The sequence below is a fragment of the Amphiprion ocellaris genome, chromosome 16, assembly GCF_022539595.1.
Source record: "Amphiprion ocellaris isolate individual 3 ecotype Okinawa chromosome 16, ASM2253959v1, whole genome shotgun sequence".
In the NCBI taxonomy this organism is placed as follows: Eukaryota; Metazoa; Chordata; class Actinopteri; family Pomacentridae; genus Amphiprion; species Amphiprion ocellaris.
Window position 1 is genome coordinate 11889544 of NC_072781.1, and position 22695 is coordinate 11912238.

The 22695-nt window shown below is 37.7% G+C and overlaps 1 protein-coding gene across 2 annotated transcripts; it reads left to right on the forward strand.

Moving 5' to 3' along the window:
* The first annotated feature begins 2353 nt into the window (after nt 1-2353).
* ubtd1a (ubiquitin domain containing 1a) lies at nt 2354-10292 on the forward strand. 2 transcript variants are annotated; one of them, XM_023283734.3, is made up of 5 exons: nt 2354-2650; nt 3064-3150; nt 8270-8497; nt 8985-9170; nt 9371-10292. In XM_023283734.3, exons 1-5 carry the CDS (start codon nt 2599-2601, stop codon nt 9583-9585), a joined length of 768 nt encoding a protein of 255 aa, XP_023139502.1. In that variant the 5' UTR covers nt 2354-2598; the 3' UTR covers nt 9586-10292. The 2 variants fall into 2 exon arrangements, with proteins under 2 accessions (XP_023139502.1, XP_023139503.1); XM_023283735.3 differs by lacking the exons at nt 2354-2650; nt 3064-3150 and adding an exon at nt 4582-4988.
* Nucleotides 10293-22695: the final 12403 nt, after the last annotated feature.

Consider the following 22695-nt stretch of genomic DNA (forward strand, 5'->3'; position numbering starts at 1 on the left):
GCGCCGGTGTTATGTCACAGTGTTATGCTGACAGACCCAGAGTCATGCTGCTAGAAGGGGATGATTAGTTGAGATACATGCCAGATTTGATCTGCAGATTCATGTGAATACGATTACATCACAAATAGGCAGACACAGCAGCTGAGATGCCCAAAAGATTAAAGCATATGAGAAATGCGGAAGCTTTACTTCTAAATAAAACTGGTCTTTAAGGCAGGACACGGTATGTTGCTAGAGCATTATAGCAGGGAATATGCATTTAATATTTTGTGATTAATGCATTTCAGCTGGCAAATAGAGATTGAGTGCTGCTGTTGTCAGTAAAGGGGGAATGGAAAGAGGTTGTCAATAAAGAGAGAAGAGATTAAGGGATGATAACAGATTTCGGCCTGACTCTAACCCTCTTAACCCTGTACACCCTCTGAAGCAGACTGCACAAACACGCTTGTCTCTATTCAGCCTTCCAGCAGATGTCAGTGTTTAACATGTCAAATTTTCTCAGAAGGTGTATGCTGAGAAGATCAGAATAATTTATTATAATAAATGAGAGATAAACAATTTTTAAAGGATGTCTTATTAAATCAGGGTAACTAGAATTCATCATTAATTAGAATCAACAGGAAGCAGCATCATTTTGAACGTAATATTAAAAGACACGTTCATTTCATTGTATTATTTTCTCTCTTATCTGTACTTTGGTATATTTTTTGGGGATATCTTTGTTTTATTGTCTCAGTTTTCTGCTAAATGCTCCTGTATGGAAAACTATTTCCAAGAGTGACACAGTGTGGGGAATTCTTGGCCTGATTTTATCATGGCTGTATGTTAGGCTAAGAATAGTCTGTATAGTACAAGTACATCCTATTCTTAGATGGTAACAGTGTGCAAGTGTGTGTGTGAATGGGTGAATGAAAAGCACATTGCCAAGCGCTTTGGAATTTAAAGTTAAAAAAAGGTATGAGTGAAAGACCACTTAGCATTTATGATAAGTGACATTTGTGTTCTTATTAAGCAGTTTGTTATCTACCCACTTACGTAGAAGGTGCATTTTTTTCTCACAGTATCCATTAAGGAGCTAGATGCTTGGCTTCATGAGGAATGATCACCACACACACTTCAGGATTTGTGGCACTGTGAAAGACTGACGCTCGTCCAGAAGCGTCACCCCCTACCTTATCCGGCACCTCAGGTTATTTATATGGTTAGGTGTTTCTGTTTGTACATTTAAGTATGTGCACCTTAAATAAATCAGCAAATAAACTATATAGTGCCAACTAAAAGTTTGTGTCAAGATTAATTCAGCCCAAGTTAACATGTTCCCAGACAAAAGTGCAGCACATATCAATTAAATTTAAACTTGATGTTTAATTTTGTTTGCAAACGAAGGAATTATCTTCAAATTTCATGCTTATAAATGACAGTATAAGAAGCAGTTTGTACAATTTTGCTCAATTAAAATGGTAAGTAGCTCAGCAATAGAGGTCCACTTTCTTGCACAGTATTGGTATTTTTTAGGCAATAACACCAGCAACAACAGCTGCTTTTTAAATTTTTAGGATGATAGCTTGTCAAGCAGTTTGCATACATTGCAATCATTTGATTCTGTAAACAGGTAAGTAATAGAAGTCCATCTTTTTGTTGAATATTCAGATCCAGCAAAAAATGTTGGTTTCATGTTTAGGATGAAACACCAGCAACTACAGTCGGTTTCTACATTTTTAAGATGACAGTATATCAACCAGGTTGCACACAACTGAAATTGTAAGCAGATAAGTAATAGAAGTCCAATTCAACCAATATTTGTGTTTTGTAGAAATAAACCAAAGCAACAACAGTTGGTTTCTCATTTCTTAGAAGCGTTCAGTAGCCAGCAATTTACACACAATTTATTTAACTGAATGTGTGAATAGGTAAATTGTAGAAGTTCTGCTTTTTGCACAGTATTGATCTTTTTAGTAATAAACGCCATCAATCAGTTTCTCACTTTTGAATTTTTCAAATTAAAAAAAAACCCGTGTATTTAATAGCAAAGCCAGGCTTTATTCAAAGACTAAAATTGATTCTGGTTACGAGAAACATTAATTTGCTACATTGTTTGAAAAAAAGAAACTACAACTTCAGCTCTACATTTCAGATTAAAAGTCCCGCTGAAAAATACATATCTTGCAAAATAGACCAAAATATTAATTTTACCGTTTTTCTTTTTCTGCAACGGTCATCAAAAAGAGTTCAAAGTTTTTTTTAATGTTTGCTAAATGACCGATTCATTATCTCCAATCCGTGGTATTATTCTGAAGTCCTTTTCTGACGCAATTCGTGTACCTTGCGCATGCGCGCAGGCTGGCAGAGCTTTAATACTAGATCAGTACAAACGGATTTCGCGGGTGGGCTGTTTTCATTATGATTTGGGGGAAATAGGGATATTGATTGCATCTGTTCTGGAGCATAGATTTCACGGAGGCTCTGCAGGATCTGACCGGTGACCAGCCCACCTGCCCCGCACCGACACTCTGATCCCAGCTGTCATCCTGCCGGATCTGTCTCCTGCTGATCGACTCGTCAGGATCCGGTGATAAGTTCACTTGGAAGCAAGTTCGGATGTGGCAAGCAAACTGCAGACGGATGCATAATTTAGCAGACTGGATTTCTGGTAAGAAAAAAAATATCACAGCGGTTGGTTTAAATAGTGATGTAGAAAATAAAAAATGCGTGTGTTCCTTGTAATCAAATCTCATCTGTTAATTATTAAACACGTGACACGAACTGTAATATAGTGCATGAAGGCATTTCGTATTTTTTGAACATGTGAATGGAGAGTCAGAGCATGAGCTTCAGACGCGTGTCCCCGTCAGCTGGCAGTACACGTGACGTAAACAGAGCAGTTTGTCTGACCTCACAGGAACAAGGAGTGCTGAGCTGTCATTATTCCCTGATGATGCTCTTCACATCATTTCACATCATCAGTAACTGTTTATTTATCACACGTGCACTATAAAAACATCTACATTAGACTTAATGTAGGACGTGATACCCATTGATGTGTGATGTTCCTCTGGTTTGCAGGGACAGTGATGGGAGGCTGTGTGGGGAGGAGCAGGATGGATGGACAAGTGAGCGCTCGGAGCTCGACAAGGAGCAAAAAGCGTGGAGGTAAGAAGCTGGAACACAGCAGATGTCGAACTAAGCACATATTTTAGTGAATGCACAAGAAAAATAATAAAAACAAGACGTTCTGAGAGCATAATCCCTGAATAAGGCAATTTCTGTACATTTGTTTTGGAATTTGCTGTCATCTGCTGTTACAGCTGAGATGAAAAATGCTTGAGCTTGAGAGAGCCAATGCATCATTACAGGCCTAGAACATCTGAATAAAATTAGATTATATTGTTTTATGCTACTTTTATTATTTTTCCTTTTAAAAGAAATGGCTGGAGATGCATTAAATCAGTGTTCAACAGCAGACATCTGCTGGTCCTATACACTATTATTATTATTATTATTATTATATCGTCAGAGCTGAAGAATTTGGAGAAATGGAAATATCTAATTGGGTTTTTATAGACATTTTGAAGGTCAAGCTTCAGTTCAACAGTACACTTAAAACATGTGAGATAGCTTTACCACATGAAATATCATCAAAAGTGTGACTGTCACTATCAAATCTCCACATCGGAGCAATAAAGTTTAGAATGTATCAATCTGTCCACACAACTTGACAAACCATTGACATGAGAGTTTAGTGCTTAACACATGTCCCAAATTACAGCTTTTGTGATTTGCTAATTGCATTGTTTTAACTTGCAATAAGAAGTTGATTCATTGTTCAGCCCTACATACATACAGTGTGTACATATAGCACCGGTCAGATGGGCGATAAAATGAAGCCTCAACAATCCCTGCAGCTGCATCCCTGTTGCATGGAGGCCAATCTCGGTGTAAAAGCTCATAGTTTCAGGTGTTAAATCTGCCAGGCATCATGCCTTAGTTGTGTATTTAATCTGTGCTGAGGACCTGCTCTGATGGGACAGATTATATAAACACTGTTCATTCCTTGTGAACAAGTGCCTGTGTGCTTGGCTGGGTTGCCATGCATTATACATTGAGCAGCAGCAGCAGCAGCAGCAGCAGCGGTAGGGGCCTGCACAGAGAGTTTTCATGTCAGAGACTGACCTAGTTGGTGCCTCATGGTGATCTGCTGCAAACTATATTTACATGCAAAAGGAGATCATTTACCTAAGAGACAGACATGCCCTCACAGATGGTGTTCATAGACTCAGACCTTGAGTTTTGGTGAAATGAAAACAGTGACCTCTGCAGTCAATCTGGGAATGAAGCATCTGAGAGACAGATTTATATTTATTCATATAAACAGCAGAGCCTCAGTGAAGAAAAACTATCACCACCTGGGGCCAATTCGCAGAAGTTCGACTTCTTCAAACAGACTGTAATTGTCTGACAAGGGTTTATTGTCTGTTAATAGGTTAAGCATGTTGCCTTTGGGTATTTCTATCCTGTCTCTAAATAGAGCTGATAGGATTAGACCTCTAAAGAAGCCTCCTTCTGGCAAGGACACTTAACGTACTCTGCCTGTGTATTGAACCTCTTTCCATAAACAGGTCCAGAGATATTTTGAGGTTGTGTTTGTTATTCGAAGGGATAAAAGTGGAGGGACTGTGGTCATTTTTAAGCAACTGGGGAACTGTCACAGCAGTTAAAAGAGCACTGAGTCTCAGTCAGCACTTCGTGGTCAACTAGTTCAGGTGGCTGTTTCATGAATCGTCCGGCGCATCGTGTCAAGCTGGTTGGACACTACAGGGACAGTCCTCTTCTTCAGGCTCGTTCTCTGTAGCTCATCGTTGTGGACTTTTTATGTGCACAAGTTTGTCTCGCATCAAGCTTCAGAGAAAGGACAGCTATGGGAGTACCTAACTCGAGGGAATACACTTACTATCACGCTCCAAATACACCCTTTAAGATTGTGCTGAAAAGTAAGTATAGATTTTTGAAAGTTGCTTTCATGCTTTCTGCTTTCATGTTTGTCCAGCTCACTGTGTGTGCCATAATTTGTCCCAGGGGGGTTTGTGCTACTGTCTGTGCTGTTTTTACTGCTGCTATTGTACTGAGGTTTGCAGGTTTTCTCTTGGATTTGTGCTTCAGTATTAATTTATTATTAATTTACTGATTTGGCAGAGCTGAAAATGAAATGCCATGACAAATGAAAAGCAACAAAAAAGGGAAATGGCTAAAAATAGAGGGAAATAATGAACATAAGAAAGAGGTCATAAGAACATTATGTCCTATTTTCTGCCTCTTACATAAATGCTCAGATTGTATGATTGTTTGCACAGCTCAGAACACTGAAATACTATTAATATTTACTATCAATCACACCTACTATTAGTAGTTTAAAACAGTACATAACAGTAATGCAGCATAAACAGTAGGCCCAAAGTAACCTGAATTCATCTGGACGTCAGAGTTCTATTTACTTGCTTTTATGGCAGAGTTTTAGCCATATAGTTGGTTACGTTTTCTGGTATTTTCCACACACTAGGAATAGTGGAAAACCTGATGCGTTGACTTCAGTTGAAAAGCTAAGCTTAGATTACAGGTAACCAGACAAAGACCTGAGGACGTGCCCTCAAAGGTCTGATCTCTCTGTGTACACAAACAGCCAGACTCACAGATTTACTGCAACAATTGGATGGAAGAAAATATTCTTCATATACTGCAGACTGTCATTACTGAGTACAGAGCACATTTGCCTCATTTGTGTGTGCAAAAAAAAAAAAAAAAAAGCGTAAAGGTGTGCACACTAGTGTTATGTAACAATACATACAACCGTAAAAAAATCTGGTCATACATGCACCAGATGTCCCACAAACACTCAGTTTGCCAAGAATAGATCTTATTTTTTCTCAAGATGCAGTTATCTCTGTGTCTGTTGGGCAGGTTGCTCATTAGGATTCCAGACAACCACGCTATTTGCATTTGTTTGGTTGACATTTTGCTGCAATTTTGCATGTTTGCCTCTTCACATTAACAAAATTAGACATGGGTACTAAAAATCATGTTTGTGCAAGAGAAGTATAATATGAAACATGTAAAAATAATATTTCTTTGTGCTATTTTGCTTTGTGTCACTAATGTATAAAGTCTAAATTAGGAATTGAGTAAATTCTATACACTACCAGTCAAACGTTTGGACACACCTTCTCATTCAATAGTTTTTATTTAATTATTTTCAACATTGTAGATGAATGTTGAAGAAATCACATCTATTAAAGAATACATATGGAATTATGTTGTAAACAAAAAAAATGTTTATCTTCAATATGAATCTACAATGTAGAAAACAATACAAATAAATAAAAAACATTGAATGAGCAGGTGTGTCCAAACTTTTGACTGGTAGTGTACATCTGAATGATTGTGCAACCTGAAGCTCATGCCATTAGCCCATGTTAACAGGTCACTGTTCTGACCTGCATTGTTGATGGCATAGAAAATCATGTAACTTTGGGCTTATTTTGTGATGGAAATGACACATAATTTCCAAGTTATTAGCAGACTTTTATTTATTTATTTAATTTACTATAAATCATCATGCATCAGATAGAAGGATGCATGTAAATCAGTGTTTTTTTCTCTTTATTGAACTTTATGAACATACAGATATAGGTGCACATAGGCCGGTCATTCTTTTGCAATTCAGAACTCTAGTATGTAAAAAAATTAAAAACAAAGATGTCAACAAAGACAGCAATTTAAATATAATATGCAACTGTCTAATCATCAAATCTATACAGTAATATTAGTAAAAGTTGATATAGCTTGAAAATTTTCCTTTGAAATTTAACATTAGTGTATATTCACAATTTTTCTTTGTCATAAATGTTAAGGTATCTATATACAAATTTAATTCCACCAGAAAAATATTCATGTTGTTGTAGAGTGCTGCTTTTGTATCTATGTGAAACTAAAATTAAAAGATTTGTAATATACAAGGTTTAATATTATATTTGGGTTTTGTATTGATGTCCTTGGACATAAGTGTTAGAGAATGTCCTGTCTTATTAATGGAAAGCTTCTTTGTGTCTTTTCAAAATACTGCCTCTACACCACAAAAGATGCTTTAAATATCTACAAATGTCTATAAATTGAGAAATTGTCATGTTGCATTGACAAATGTTATATAAGACTAAAATGAAGTCCTCTTATCTTGTTTGTAACACAAAATTGGGAAGGACACAACCACACTATGCGTGTTTTGTTTTGTTTTTTTTACTCGAACATGTGATGATATGAAATTGATTAGTAGTGGATTTGTGTTTCTGTTTGTTTGCTGTGCTGGACTGGTGTGTTTTTTCGCTGCCTTTCATTGGCCAAAGAGTGCTCGTCCGTTCAACCAATGCCTTATGGGATAGGGGCAGATAAATCCTGTTATGTGGAACCTGATTACTGCCTATAATCCACTGGTGTGTGCTTGTGTATGTGAGTGTGTGTCAGTGCACATGTATGTGTTACTAGCCACTGCAGTAATCCACAGCACTATAAATAATCACTTTGATTTTCCTCCCGCTGTGAATCAGTTTGACTTTCTTGGTATACCGTTAAAGCAGATATGCTGTCTGCATTGGAACACCTGCAGTAGGTGAACGGAATACTGCTGCTGGAGCTCTGACAAAAAAACATGCAAATTAGTCAGCATCTGCAGAAGGAATTAAATATCACAGATACTGATAGTGATGATAGATAACACAGCAGATTGCATTCATTCATGGGTTGTTTGTATCAAATACTTATCATTGCTCAGTATGGGAGTGTTGAGATGAGCCTTTTGGTCCTTGCCTGACCTCTGACTGTTGTTGACTTGTCCAAGTTATTTTGTCAGGAATTATATCTTGGCACAACTCTGCTGAGGGAAATATAAATCTAAATTACATTAAAATGTTTCCTGACACTCACTGTTGCCTGAGGTAGTGGTAAAGAGCTTAGCCATTTTTAGAGCTGTCATGGCCCGAGCCAGCACGGCAACCATCTCCATACTAAGCAGTTTTACTACCAGATGCCTGCTTTTATTGCTCTATAATCCCTTTATGATGTCATAGCAACAGATTTACTGCTAAAAAGTTACCTGTTTACTTCCTTGGAAAGTAAAAGTTGGCTGCAAGAGCATTGCCAAGATTATTTTGGGTCACAGGCTTTAGGTCGATTCTTAGAAGTGTTTGGATCAGACTTTAACACTGCCTTGTTGTTTTTTTTCCAGGACGTAATGAGCCTCTCAAGAAGGAGCGTCCAAAATGGAAGAGCGAGTACCCGATGACAGAGGGCCAGCTCAGGAGTAAGAGGGATGAATTCTGGGATACAGCTCCAGCCTTTGATGGACGAAAAGAGATCTGGGATGCACTCAGAGCAGCGGCACTGGCGGCCGAGTGCAATGACCTGGAGCTAGCACAGGCTATAGTGGATGGAGCCTGCATCACTCTGCCACATGGTATGAAACCACGCATACACAAGTCCTTTTCAGATATGCAAAGCCCACCCATCTATAAATTATAAGCTGTAAATATCCTGGAACTTTAAGCACACATGCTTACTCCTGCTAGTAATTCTCAAAATGTCAAATAACAGTTTGCAGAATCCCATGCATCAATTGTTCAGAGATTACTGCTGTAGTAGTTACATAATAGTCGCAGTGCTGCGTGACCACTGTGAATGGACTGATGCACAAAAAGCCATGACAGAGTTAGATGGGAAAAAAAAGGCTGTTAGTGCATATTTATCTGCTCACATGCAGGAGTGGTTTTTGCTTTTAAGTGCTTTACTAGGGGAAGGACACTGATGTTATGGATGTAAATGTGACAGGCTCATACTTCCCCTGTTTGTTAACAATGGTAAAGACTGGAGAGAGGTTAAAGTGGAAATGTGATAGAAAGGTTTCTGGAAACTGGTTGTTGATGGGAGTTGTTTTTCTTCTGCAGGCTCTCTCACAGAGAGTTATGATGAACTGGGTAACCGCTACCAGCTCCCAGCGTACGCTTTAGCCCCGCCTGTCAACCTCATCTCTGAAACATCCAGTGAGGTCAAAGTTTCTGAATCCACACAAAAGCAAGCTCAGCCGCCTCCCTGCAGACAAGAGTTCCAGCTGCGGGTGCGATTATCAACAGGTAACACCCAATATAACCTGTAATATGTATAATGTATACGTCGAATGCCATTTAAATCTAAAAAACTGCAGCAGCTTTACCCATTTTACTTCATCTTGTCTAATCTAGGATGGAGGCTGATTCATAATTCAGATCTTTTCAGCTCCTCGCAGTTTGTTCAGAAATCTGTGTCAACTCTTTATGCCTTGCGGTTTTCTCAGGAAAGGACGTGCGTCTGACAGCCAGCCTGGCCGACTCCATCGCCGAGCTAAAGAAGCAGCTGGAAGAACAGGAAGAAATTGATGTGACCCGCCAGAGGTGGTTCTTTTCCGGGAAGCTTCTCACCGACAAGACTCGTCTGCAAGATGCCAAGATCCAGAAGGACTATGTTGTGCAAGTGATAGTCAATATGAATTCCCCAGTCATAACTAACTGAGGCGTGAGACAGAGGTAATGATTTGCAGAAAAGATCAATTATGTGCCAGGAGTAGGGCTTGAAATCACTTTCCAGTTGGTACAGTGGAATTTTGTGTACATTTTTATATAATAAATTATTGCTTTTATATTGCTCCTTTTTCTATTTTTCCTTTTTCCAAATGAAGTAAGAATACTGAAAAGCACTGAAACACTTTAGATTCAAATTAGAGCCCTAAGATGCACATCCCAGTGTCTGTCTGTTTGTGAAGACATCAGCTCACAGCTCTGTTGTTTACATGGCTTCCCCTCCTTGTCGTGTCTGTTTGTATTTGTGCTTATTGACAAATTAAATGAGGTTCACCTGGGAACCTCAGTGAAGAAAAGCCATTCTTTCTTTCTCTTTTTCTCTCCTCCCTTCTCTCTGTCTTTATTTTGTAAGTTTTCTGTCATGCAATTTGAGAAATAGGAAGAAAACTGTAAATATCAGATTCAATATGTGTTGTTTTCGTCATGTATCTACGTGCACATGCTATGTTTTCAATGCACAACTGTACATTCATGATAAAGACACGGAATGTAATGAAGGCACCTTTATAAAAGGTAATAAGAGATGATCAGATTTGTTTTTTATTTCATCACTTCAGACAAGATACTGTAGTTTTATGTACATTATGATGCTCACTGTACTTGAATAACTTATCAATAAATATTGTACATTTAAAGTCACTCTCTGCTTTCTTGATTTGTAGCCACTGTTCCCTCTAAACTGCGCACGTGCGCAATTGCGCACTGCTGACACGGTCTCCGCGCACAGAAAATCTGCGCTGCGCACAAAAAAAAAATCCAACCTAAATTGTAAATAAAATAAACACGTAACAGTTCATTTTGTGCTATTTTTCAGTGTGAGTCAGTGAGTGACCGGTGACTGGCTGCTCCAGCCAATGATGCGATTCACATACGTATTTACCATAGACTGTATATAATGGTATTTATGCAGCTAATCAACGTCAGGCATCCTTAGGCGCAGCCACCGTTGTTCTCATAGATATGAATGAGTAGATAGGACACGCCCCTTTGAGCTGCGCGCTACGGCTAGGCTAAGCTAGTGGGGGCAAAGTTTCAGTGCATTCCGTTGATTAAACAGCGTGAAAACGGAAACAAGTATGCCGTCTCACTGTGCTGTATACAATTACACACTGCGTCGTACGACTGAGACAAGGAAACTTAGAATAACTTTTCATAGGTAAGAATAGTTTTTGGCTCTTTTTTCATTATGAAATCTTGTTGAGAGCTTCCAGTCTATGAGAGCTAACTAGTTAGCCACTAGCAAAACACTAAGGCGAGCTAGCAGCTTGACAACCTAATACCAGACGATTAATAGTAGCTGTAGAATAGTTGTACAAGCAGTAGTAGTAATACTAAAAGTACAAGCAGTAGTAGTATAAAATAGCTGTTAGAGTCGTAGAAGTAGTATCAGCATTTGTAATAGTATTACAAGTTGTAGTAGCAGTGCCAGTATCAGCAGCAGTAGTGTCCTACCACTATTACTAGTAGTAGTCACATTGCTATTACTACCACCAATACTACCAATAGTAGTTATAAAGCCTAACTCATGTATATCCAGATTACCATCTATGTTCTTCCTCCAAACCCATTTTATGATTGGGATTACAGGCAATTCTTTAGGACTGCTCTCAAATAATTGAAATGTTACTAAACAAGGTTATACTGATCAAATTAAATAGCTCTGGTCTCCAGTATATTAGCGAATTCGGTTATTTGTACTTAATTTATTAGCATGATTTCTTTTTTAATATGTTGTGTACAGACTTACTTACTTCTCTGTCTACTTTTCTTAATCCATGTAGGTTTCCCAGAGACTATGGGTTGAGGAGGAATTGGAAGTTTGTCGGCTTAGACCTGGTGTCATTCCATCAGTGTTAAACTTCCCGGCTCATCTTGGAAGAGTACGTGCCAGAAAGACCACGACCAAGCAGCCTTGAGATCTTAGACAGCGTCTCCCTGAGGTGGGTGTCAACAGTGTTCACGGTCAGGTCTGTGGTAATCCCGTCAAAAAACAAAACAGAAAAAATCTAGATTATAAATCAACATGTAACCAAAGCACTCTGTGTATAACGCCATAGTATAGGATGTAGTTCAGAAAATGTCAAAGTATAGTATGCTTTACTCAAGAATAACATAGTATGGCCTGTAGTTCATAGTACAGCATGTTGGCAAGAAAAAAAAACAAAACATAGATTATTATGTGGTTCAAAAAGCGCAAAATGATAGGATGTTGCCTAAAATTGTCATGTATGATATGTGGTTCAAAAAATGTCATAGTGCATTATATTGTCAAAATAGTATGTAATTCAAGAAAACATCAGAGTATAATATGTCATCTAAAAAATGCCATAGAATAATAATTTCATTGCACAAGTAAAAGTATAGTAACTTTTAAAACTGTTCGAATTCTTATATGTTACTAAAAAAAACAAAAAAAATAAAACAAAAAAAAGGTCACAGTAATATGTCAATTAAAAAAGCCTATAGTATAGCATGTCGTCCAACAAACATCATAGTATAGCATGTCGCTCTAAAAACGTCACAGTATAGCCTTTAGTCCACAGCTGTCAGTAGGTGAGGAGCAACACAAAAACAGTCCAAACGCTGGTTTCCAGATGGTTAGATGAGAATTTATTTGAAAGAGTAAGTTTACAACAACACAACATGTGAGGGGGTTAAAAACAAATGGGTGTTAGTAAATAAAAATAAATCAACAGAACTAAAAGTGAACTTCATGTTGACTTTGATGGGCATTCCAACCAGGATCAAAGTAAAAGATAATCAATACGAAAAAAAACTCTTCCTGTTCACCTCTTAAAACCCCAAAACACACTACTGCGGTAGCACCCTAAACTAAAACTACCAATGGGTTCCCTGTTTTCCTTTCTGAACAATTCAAAGGTCCCTCTCTATCTCCCCACACATCCACCAACCACTGGAACACATCTACAAAGTTCTGCCAGGCCAGCTCAGCTTCCCCTCAGAAGAAGTGCCGCCACCTGCCAGATGAAGGAGCCTTTTGAGAGGCAGCTGGCATCGTGATTGGACTGTACTTTGGTCTGTTCCAATCCAGCTTCAGCTCCAGAGACGGCAGGTGGGACGAGTCAACGGAGGCCGGGTGGACGAAGGCATGTGGCTGAGTACAATCCAGAAAACAACAGAGGAGGAGTGCAGCAGTCCAGGGCCAGAACAAGCAGAGTAGCATCGTATGTCTCTTAGAAAACATCATAGTATAGCCTTTGGTATGAAAAAACGCCATCATATATATGTATATTGTACAAATAACAAGTCAAAGGAAAGAGACATAAATTGTAGAATTGTAGTAATTGTGGGCTGACTGATTTACTGATTATCAGTATTTTATTTTTTTACTGATTTACGGTAAGAAATACATTTAAAAATGGCGCTACTTTGGCTCTGAACTTTAATCTACCTGTGGTCGCTCTGTCTTCTGGAGTGATTTGATTGGTTATATGTCACGAATAAAACTCCTTTAACTTAACATCTGTAAACAAAAAAAAACGTATCAACAAAGTTTTCTGTTAGAGTTAGTGTTCTTCTAAGTTTAACTCCAAGATTTTAAATACTTTCATTTACTGCAAATGAATATTGACCACACTTAGTACAGTCCGGTTCCCCCTTCTATAAATCTGCTTGGAATCGTCCACTTCCTGTTTGTCAAAGTGGCCTTCTACCTGGATAGGTTTTGTTGGAGCTCATGCAACAAACATTTTGGGTAACTGCACTTTAATATGGATGGATGACACTGAATTAGAGTCTGTTTTCATGAGACTGAGTTAAGATGTGTAGCTCTGTCATTAAATAGGAAATTATTTCTCAGAATTCACAGAGAAAAGTCTGAAATGTTTGCTAGGTTAGCGTCCCACATGTTCTTTGGCTCAGCTAAAGCTAACTCTCTCCAACTTCTGGATCTCTTGAGTTGCTTGTTGTTAAAATATCTTGCTAGAGGTGCTGAAGCTCAGAAAGTCTGAGATGTTTGTTCAAAATAAGCTCATTCTCAAGTCTTATCTGAACTGTCCTCTTTTGTTTGAACTTTCCCTAAACTTAGGAGTTAATGACAGAGCAGCACATCCAGACTCAGTCTCATTTATGTAGAGATTAATCTTCAGTGTCATTCATTGATGTTAAAGTGCAGTTTTTCAAGTGTTTGTTGCACATGCTCTCGACCAAACCAGTTCAGGTGGAAGACGATGTGAAGAGAAAGCTCTAGAGGATGAATATCACACATTTACGTTGGAAATAAATTTCCTTTAATTAGACATTGTCAAGCAAAAGTTGGGTTTCCCTTTAATGATGTTCAAATCTTTGTTGAGTGTTTTGTTGATGTTGGTTTCTAAATGTTTTCTGACACTCGGCCCCAAAGATTAAAAACCTTCTACGGCTCACAAGCTGCAACAATTCACACATTATCAACTATCTTTCTGACTAAACTAAGATAAAAAAGTGAAAAACTGCCTGATTCCTGCATCATGAATGCAAATCTTTTTGGTTTTTATGACAGTAAACTGAATATATTTGGGTTTGACATTTTCTAAACCAAAACAATAAATGAATTACTGGAGAAAACAATCAAGAGATTAATGGTCAAAGAAAATGTGTTTTCCAACATATATGGCTGAATTACTCCAACATTTCAAGATACATACAATTTGAATTCAATTTTATTTATATAATGCCAGTTACAGGTCAAATTGTCTCAAGACACTTTATTTTTATATTTTTTGTCATATTTAAAATGTGACAAAGTAAGAAATTTAAACCTCTTGACTAATCCAATTTATTATTTGTTTTTTAAGAGACTAATCGACAATTAAAATAACTTTCTCCACTGAAAGGGGGCAGTGGTGGCGCAACGGTTAAGTCTCTGGACTACTGATCAGAAGGTCAGAGGTTCAAGCCCCGATGTGGCCACTGTTGGGCCCTTGAGCAAGGCCCTTAACCCTTCCTGCCCCAGGGGCGCTGTACCGCGGCTGACCTGTTGCTCTGACTCCCCCAGTTGGGGAGAGATGCGAAAATCAGAAGTTCCCCTCGTGGGATTAATAAGGGATAATAAATAAAACTAATAAACATGAGGTCAAATAGAAGGAACAGTTTTAAATACTGCAGTCCCACGACGACAAGAATAAAGTTTCTCAACAAAAACTAAATCTGCCGGTGGATTCCATTAAAGTCCTAATAAATGATAATAAAGTGTGATACTAAAGGTTTGTGGTGCTAAAATCTCCAAGTAAAGATATCAAGTTGGACATCTGGATGGAGGTTGATAAAAGTTTCTCTCCCTTCATTTCTCTGGAGCCGACTCCATGGATTTTATGGATGGTGGTTAAAGACCTGCTCTTCTAGATGTCTTCCTTCTAGTCGCTGTTAAAAGTCAGTCCATCCTGACCGACTTCAACACCTCTTCATGACAGCTTGTTCTTCCTCCGACCTCGTGGAAACTCCAGAAACTCGGGAAAACCCATGGAGACTCAAAGAACTCGTGGCGACTCGAAGAACTCGTCGGGCGGGGGAAGGTGTGGTGGGTGGTGGGGGGAGATGGGGGAGTAGAGGGGGGAGGCCGCCACCCGCCTCCCTGCCTACTCTCTGCCCTGACTCCACCTAGACTCCGCCTTGGCTCCACCCATGTGATCACTTTATTAACTACGATGCCAAAGGGACGACGAAATTACTTCTTTTCATCCGATCTGTAGCTCAGTGAGTTAAAGGTTTACCTGTAGAGCTGCAGGTCGCTGGTTCAAGACCAGACCCTTCTTAAATTTTATCAAAATCCTGACAAAGGCAAACAAAGAAAAACGCCAGAGGTGGGTCTTGAACCTGCAACCTTCCACTCTGTAGTCTCTTTTCTTATCCCCTGAGCTACTTGCTCAGATGCTAGTTCTTCTTTTTTTTGCGCATTTATCATCTATTTTTTGTCATTTTCGAGTTTTTTTTAACTTGAGTCTCGACTCGACCGTTTTTCTCAGGAGGTTGGACTTCAGCCTTTGTGCTGGAGGGTTGAACCCTCAGTTCCAAGACTTTCAAAGCCTCCACACCTCCCGAGTCCTCAGGACCTGAGCTTTCACACAGTCTGAGGGCTGAAATTTTCTAAGTCCGACAGTAGTTCTCTGTTAGATTTAACTTTCAGACAGTCCAAGGACTGATATCTTCTAAGTTGCTGAGTAGTTCTCTGTTAGTTTGAACCTTCAGACAGTCTGAGGACTGAAATTTTAAAAGTTTCTCAGTACTTCTCTGTTAGTTTGAACTTTCTGGTTAACAGAAGCCTTAAAACTTGTGACCATGAGTCTTGATTTCACATTTAGACCATCCATCTGAGTTCTTCTCAGACCTTCACCTGTGGGTTTTTTAGAAATCCTCAACAAACTTTGATTCTCTTCGCTGAACAGTAAAGTTTGTAGAGATCAGAAGGTAACATTAGTTTGATCAATGCCTTCAACTACTAGTAGACTTTATCTGGAAAGCAGTTTTCTGAAATGAGTTCTTAGTAAATCTATCCACAATCAAACCAAGAACATAGAAAGAGGAAATGTTTGAAGAAACAACTTGATGTTTTCGTTTCAGACTAGAAAACGCTTTAATACCTTTATCTGTTTTTGCTCTTTTTGATCGTTTTATTGTCTCTTCTGTTTAATTTGATCTTCTAAAGTCTAACTGGTATCTTTTGAAATGTTTCATCTTTAGTTTGATTCTTCTTAAATGTTTAGTTTTGCTTTTTTCTCACCTTTTATTCTTTTCTAATGTCTGATTTGATTTCCAAATGTTTTGTCTTTTTAATGTTTAATTGTTTTTTCAAATGTTTTATCGGCTTGTTTGAGTTTCTTTTTCTTTCCCAGTATTTAATTTTTCGATAAAATCTTTAAGGTTTTCCTTTTTAAATGTTTTACCACCTTTTTTAATGTTTAATTTTCTTTTTAAATGCTTCATTGTATTTTCTGTGTAATTCCTATTTGAAGTTTTATTGTCTTTAAGATATAATTTTCTAATTAAACATTTAATTTTTTAATTAAATGTTTCTGTTTTTTGGCCTTCTTCAGCTTTTTATTGGATAGGCATAGTGAGAGACAGAGAGGAAACGGGGGAAGACATGCAGCAAAGGGCCGCGAGCGGGAATCGAACCCGGGCCCCTGCATCGGAGACTAGCCCCTGTACGTGGGTCACCCGCTTAACCCGCTGAGCTATACGGGCACCCATGATCTGTCATTTTAAAGGTTTAATAATCTAATTAAATGTTTTGCATTTTTTAAAACGTTTAATATTCTTCTTGTTTAATTGTATTTTTTAAATGTTTAATTCTGGAAAATATTTTATCTGTAATTTGTAATATTTGTATTTTAAAAATTTTGTTTAATTTCATAATGACATGTATTGTATCTTGTTGAAATATCTCATTCCATATTTTGTCTGTTTAATATAATTTAATGTAATTTAATGTTTAACTCTATTAAACAGACAAAATATGGAATGAGATATTTCAACAAGATACAATACATGTCATTATGAAATTAAACAAAATTTTTAAAATACAAATATTACAAATTACAGATAAAATATTTTCCAGAATTAAACATTTAAAAAATACAATTAAACAAGAAGAATATTAAACGTTTTAAAAAATGCAAAACATTTAATTAGATTATTAAACCTTTAAAATGACAGATCATGGGTGCCCGTATAGCTCAGCGGGTTAAGCGGGTGACCCACGTACAGGGGCTAGTCTCCGATGCAGGGGCCCGGGTTCGATTCCCGCTCGCGGCCCTTTGCTGCATGTCTTCCCCCGTTTCCTCTCTGTCTCTCACTATGCCTATCCAATAAAAAGCTGAAGAAGGCCAAAAAACAGAAACATTTAATTAAAAAATTAAATGTTTAATTAGAAAATTATATCTTAAAGACAATAAAACTTCAAATAGGAATTACACAGAAAATACAATGAAGCATTTAAAAAGAAAATTAAACATTAAAAAAGGTGGTAAAACATTTAAAAAGGAAAACCTTAAAGATTTTATCGAAAAATTAAATACTGGGAAAGAAAAAGAAACTCAAACAAGCCGATAAAACATTTGAAAAAACAATTAAACATTAAAAAGACAAAACATTTGGAAATCAAATCAGACATTAGAAAAGAATAAAAGGTGAGAAAAAAGCAAAACTAAACATTTAAGAAGAATCAAACTAAAGATGAAACATTTCAAAAGATACCAGTTAGACTTTAGAAGATCAAATTAAACAGAAGAGACAATAAAACGATCAAAAAGAGCAAAAACAGATAAAGGTCTTGCAGCATTTTCTAGTCTGAAACGAAAACATCAAGTTGTTTCTTCAAACATTTCCTCTTTCTATGTTCTTGGTTTGATTGTGGATAGATTTACTAAGAACTCATTTCAGAAAACTGCTTTCCAGATAAAGTCTACTAGTAGTTGAAGGCATTGATCAAACTAATGTTACCTTCTGATCTCTACAAACTTTACTGTTCAGCGAAGAGAATCAAAGTTTGTTGAGGATTTCTAAAAAACCCACAGGTGAAGGTCTGAGAAGAACTCAGATGGATGGTCTAAATGTGAAATCAAGACTCATGGTCACAAGTTTTAAGGCTTCTGTTAACCAGAAAGTTCAAACTAACAGAGAAGTACTGAGAAACTTTTAAAATTTCAGTCCTCAGACTGTCTGAAGGTTCAAACTAACAGAGAACTACTCAGCAACTTAGAAGATATCAGTCCTTGGACTGTCTGAAAGTTAAATCTAACAGAGAACTACTGTCGGACTTAGAAAATTTCAGCCCTCAGACTGTGTGAAAGCTCAGGTCCTGAGGACTCGGGAGGTGTGGAGGCTTTGAAAGTCTTGGAACTGAGGGTTCAACCCTCCAGCACAAAGGCTGAAGTCCAACCTCCTGAGAAAAACGGTCGAGTCGAGACTCAAGTTAAAAAAAACTCGAAAATGACAAAAAATAGATGATAAATGCGCAAAAAAAAGAAGAACTAGCATCTGAGCAAGTAGCTCAGGGGATAAGAAAAGAGACTACAGAGTGGAAGGTTGCAGGTTCAAGACCCACCTCTGGCGTTTTTCTTTGTTTGCCTTTGTCAGGATTTTGATAAAATTTAAGAAGGGTCTGGTCTTGAACCAGCGACCTGCAGCTCTACAGGTAAACCTTTAACTCACTGAGCTACAGATCGGATGAAAAGAAGTAATTTCGTCGTCCCTTTGGCATCGTAGTTAATAAAGTGATCACATGGGTGGAGCCAAGGCGGAGTCTAGGTGGAGTCAGGGCAGAGAGTAGGCAGGGAGGCGGGTGGCGGCCTCCCCCCTCTACTCCCCCATCTCCCCCCACCACCCACCACACCTTCCCCCGCCCGACGAGTTCTTCGAGTCGCCACGAGTTCTTTGAGTCTCCATGGGTTTTCCCGAGTTTCTGGAGTTTCCACGAGGTCGGAGGAAGAACAAGCTGTCATGAAGAGGTGTTGAAGTCGGTCAGGATGGACTGACTTTTAACAGCGACTAGAAGGAAGACATCTAGAAGAGCAGGTCTTTAACCACCATCCATAAAATCCATGGAGTCGGCTCCAGAGAAATGAAGGGAGAGAAACTTTTATCAACCTCCATCCAGATGTCCAACTTGATATCTTTACTTGGAGATTTTAGCACCACAAACCTTTAGTATCACACTTTATTATCATTTATTAGGACTTTAATGGAATCCACCGGCAGATTTAGTTTTTGTTGAGAAACTTTATTCTTGTCGTCGTGGGACTGCAGTATTTAAAACTGTTCCTTCTATTTGACCTCATGTTTATTAGTTTTATTTATTATCCCTTATTAATCCCACGAGGGGAACTTCTGATTTTCGCATCTCTCCCCAACTGGGGGAGTCAGAGCAACAGGTCAGCCGCGGTACAGCGCCCCTGGGGCAGGAAGGGTTAAGGGCCTTGCTCAAGGGCCCAACAGTGGCCACATCGGGGCTTGAACCTCTGACCTTCTGATCAGTAGTCCAGAGACTTAACCGTTGCGCCACCACTGCCCCCTTTCAGTGGAGAAAGTTATTTTAATTGTCGATTAGTCTCTTAAAAAACAAATAATAAATTGGATTAGTCAAGAGGTTTAAATTTCTTACTTTGTCACATTTTAAATATGACAAAAAATATAAAAATAAAGTGTCTTGAGACAATTTGACCTGTAACTGGCATTATATAAATAAAATTGAATTCAAATTGTATGTATCTTGAAATGTTGGAGTAATTCAGCCATATATGTTGGAAAACACATTTTCTTTGTCCATTAATCTGTTGATTGTTTTCTCCAGTAATTCATTTATTGTTTTGGTTTATAAAATGTCAAACCCAAATATATTCAGTTTACTGACATAAAAACCAAAAAGATTTGCATTCATGATGCAGGAATCAGGCAGTTTTTCACTTTTTATCATAGTTTAGTCAGAAAGATAGTTGATAATGTGTGAATTGTTGCAGCTTGTGAGCCGTAGAAGGTTTCAATCTTTGGGGCCGAGTGTCAGAAAACATTTAGAAACCAACATCAACAAAACACTCAACAAAGATTTGAACATCATTAAAGGGAAACCCAACTTTTGCTTGACAATGTCTAATTAAAGGACATTTATTTCCAACGTAAATGTGTGATATTCATCCTCTGGAGCTTTCTCTTCACATCGTCTTCCACCTGGACTGGTTTGGTCGAGAGCATGTGCAACAAACACTTGAAAAATTGCACTTTAACATCAATGAATGACACTGAAGTTTAATCTCTACATAAATGAGACTGAGTCTGGATGTGCTGCTCTGCCATTAACTCCTAAGAGTTAAACATTAAATACAATTAAATGATATTAAACAGATGAAATATTGAATTAGATAATTCAACAAGATACAATATATGTCATTATGAAATTAGACAAAATTTTAAAAATACAAATATTAAAAATTACACATAAAATATTTTCCAGAATTAAACATTTAAAAAATACAATTAAACAAGAAGAATATTAAACATTTAAAAAAATGCAAAACATTTAATTAGATTATTAAACCTTTAAAAAGACAAAACATCCATCCATCCATCCATCATCTATACACCGCTTAATCCTCACTAGGGTCGCAGGGGTGCTGGAGCCTATCCCAGCTGACTCGGGCGAAGGCAGGGGACACCCTAGACAGGTCACCAGTCTGTCGCAGGGCTACATACAAAGACAAACAATCACTCTCACATTCACACCTACGGGCAATTTAGAATGACCAATTAACCTCAGCATATTTTTGGACTGTGGGAGGAAGCCGGAGTACCCGGAGAGAACCCACGCATGCACAGGGAGAACATGCAAACTCCATGCAGAAAGATCCCGGGAAAGCCGGGACGCGAACCAGGGAACTTCTTGCTGCAAGGCGAAAGTGCTAACCACTACACCACTGTGCAGCCCAAGACAAAACATTTAATTAAAAAATTAAATGTTTAATTAGAAAATTACATCTTAAATTTCTTAAATCTTTTTAATAATAAAACTTTTTAAAAGTTTTATTGTATAATTTTTTTTCCTTTGATTTAGTTGCTTTTTGTTATGTAGTTTATTTCTTTAATCTTCTTTTTCTGTCAAGATTTTAACCCCAACCTTCAAAATGAAATAAACCCTTAAATCACAATGAAAATACTTCTGTTGTCACAATCATGAGTTAGTCAGTTATTCAGTTTGTCAATTCAACTTTATTTGTTTAGCACCTTTCACACAGATGACAAAACTAAACCAGCAAAGAGAAAAAACTATGCTAAAACTATGATTAAAACTCAAAAACATTAAAAAAAAAAAAAAATTTAACATGGTAATAAAATATGTTGTGTCCAGGGGATGGAGGGAGTTTATTGAAGTCTTCTTGGTCTCACATGGGAAATCATTTAAAATATAAACTTGATATTCAGTCTAAGGAAACTGCAGAGCGACAGAAGAACCAACAATATCTCCTTTTTTGTCCTTTAATGAGTCGACTCTTCTTGTACTTTCAGACCAAAGAACTACAGACTCTTCACAACCTGCTCAAACTCTTGGTACAGGACCTCACAACACGGGTCAAGAAGGTTTCCTTCTCCTCATTTCTACTCTGAAGCTCACCTTCTCCTGCTCAAACTGCTGACAAATGTTTCTGCTGCTCTAAAGTCTGGTCTCCAGAACTTCCTAAAAACTCTCAAAGTCTCTTCTGCTGCAGGTTGCTTTGTAGAACTGTTCCAGAAAACCTCACTAAACCACATGGAGGGGCCTCAAGATAGTTGTCCAAATGAAACCGTACAAAAACCGAACTAGCACAACCCAAACGCTAAAGTCTCCTGCAGTCTACCAGAGAACCTCTGAGTTGACAAAGTTGACAAAGTGTTTTAACAGAAATGTAAATGCTGTAATTTGATTCTTTTAATGAAGCATGTAACTTGAATGGATGTGATGCTGGTGTGACCACAGTGCACACGTCTGATGTTGCTCACAGTGGTCCAAGGGACGCTCAGGGAGTTTGTGTGTTTGCTCAGACTCATGAAAAATTACAGGGAACATTGTTTGTATCCAAATTAATGTTCTCAAGTGGGTGTTGCATTCTAAATTAAGAGATTGTCTGCTAAAAACAGATTATCATCAAGCTTATATATGTCTCCATCTGCTGCTATTATACAGTCATATTGTGCAAATACTTATACATTTATATCTGTGGCGACAGTAAAGCTACAGTGCACATTAAAAAGTATTCACCCTTCAAGAAAATTTTCCCCTTTTATTATTTTCAATATTGAATAATAGTCACCTTAACTTGACAACTTAGACTGACTTCATTAATCCCCAGAGGGAAATTCTGTAAGACAAGAAATTATATTTTTTTAAAAAGACTCTTTCATGTCAAAGTGAAAATCGATTTCTAAATAAAATACAGAAGTGCATGAGTCAATATTTAGTAGACACACTTGTGGCCATAATTACAGCTTTGATTTTTGCGGATAGGTCTCATTCAGTCTTGCATATCTGGATTCTAGAATTTTACTCAATCCTTCTTTGCAAAACTGCTCAAGCTCT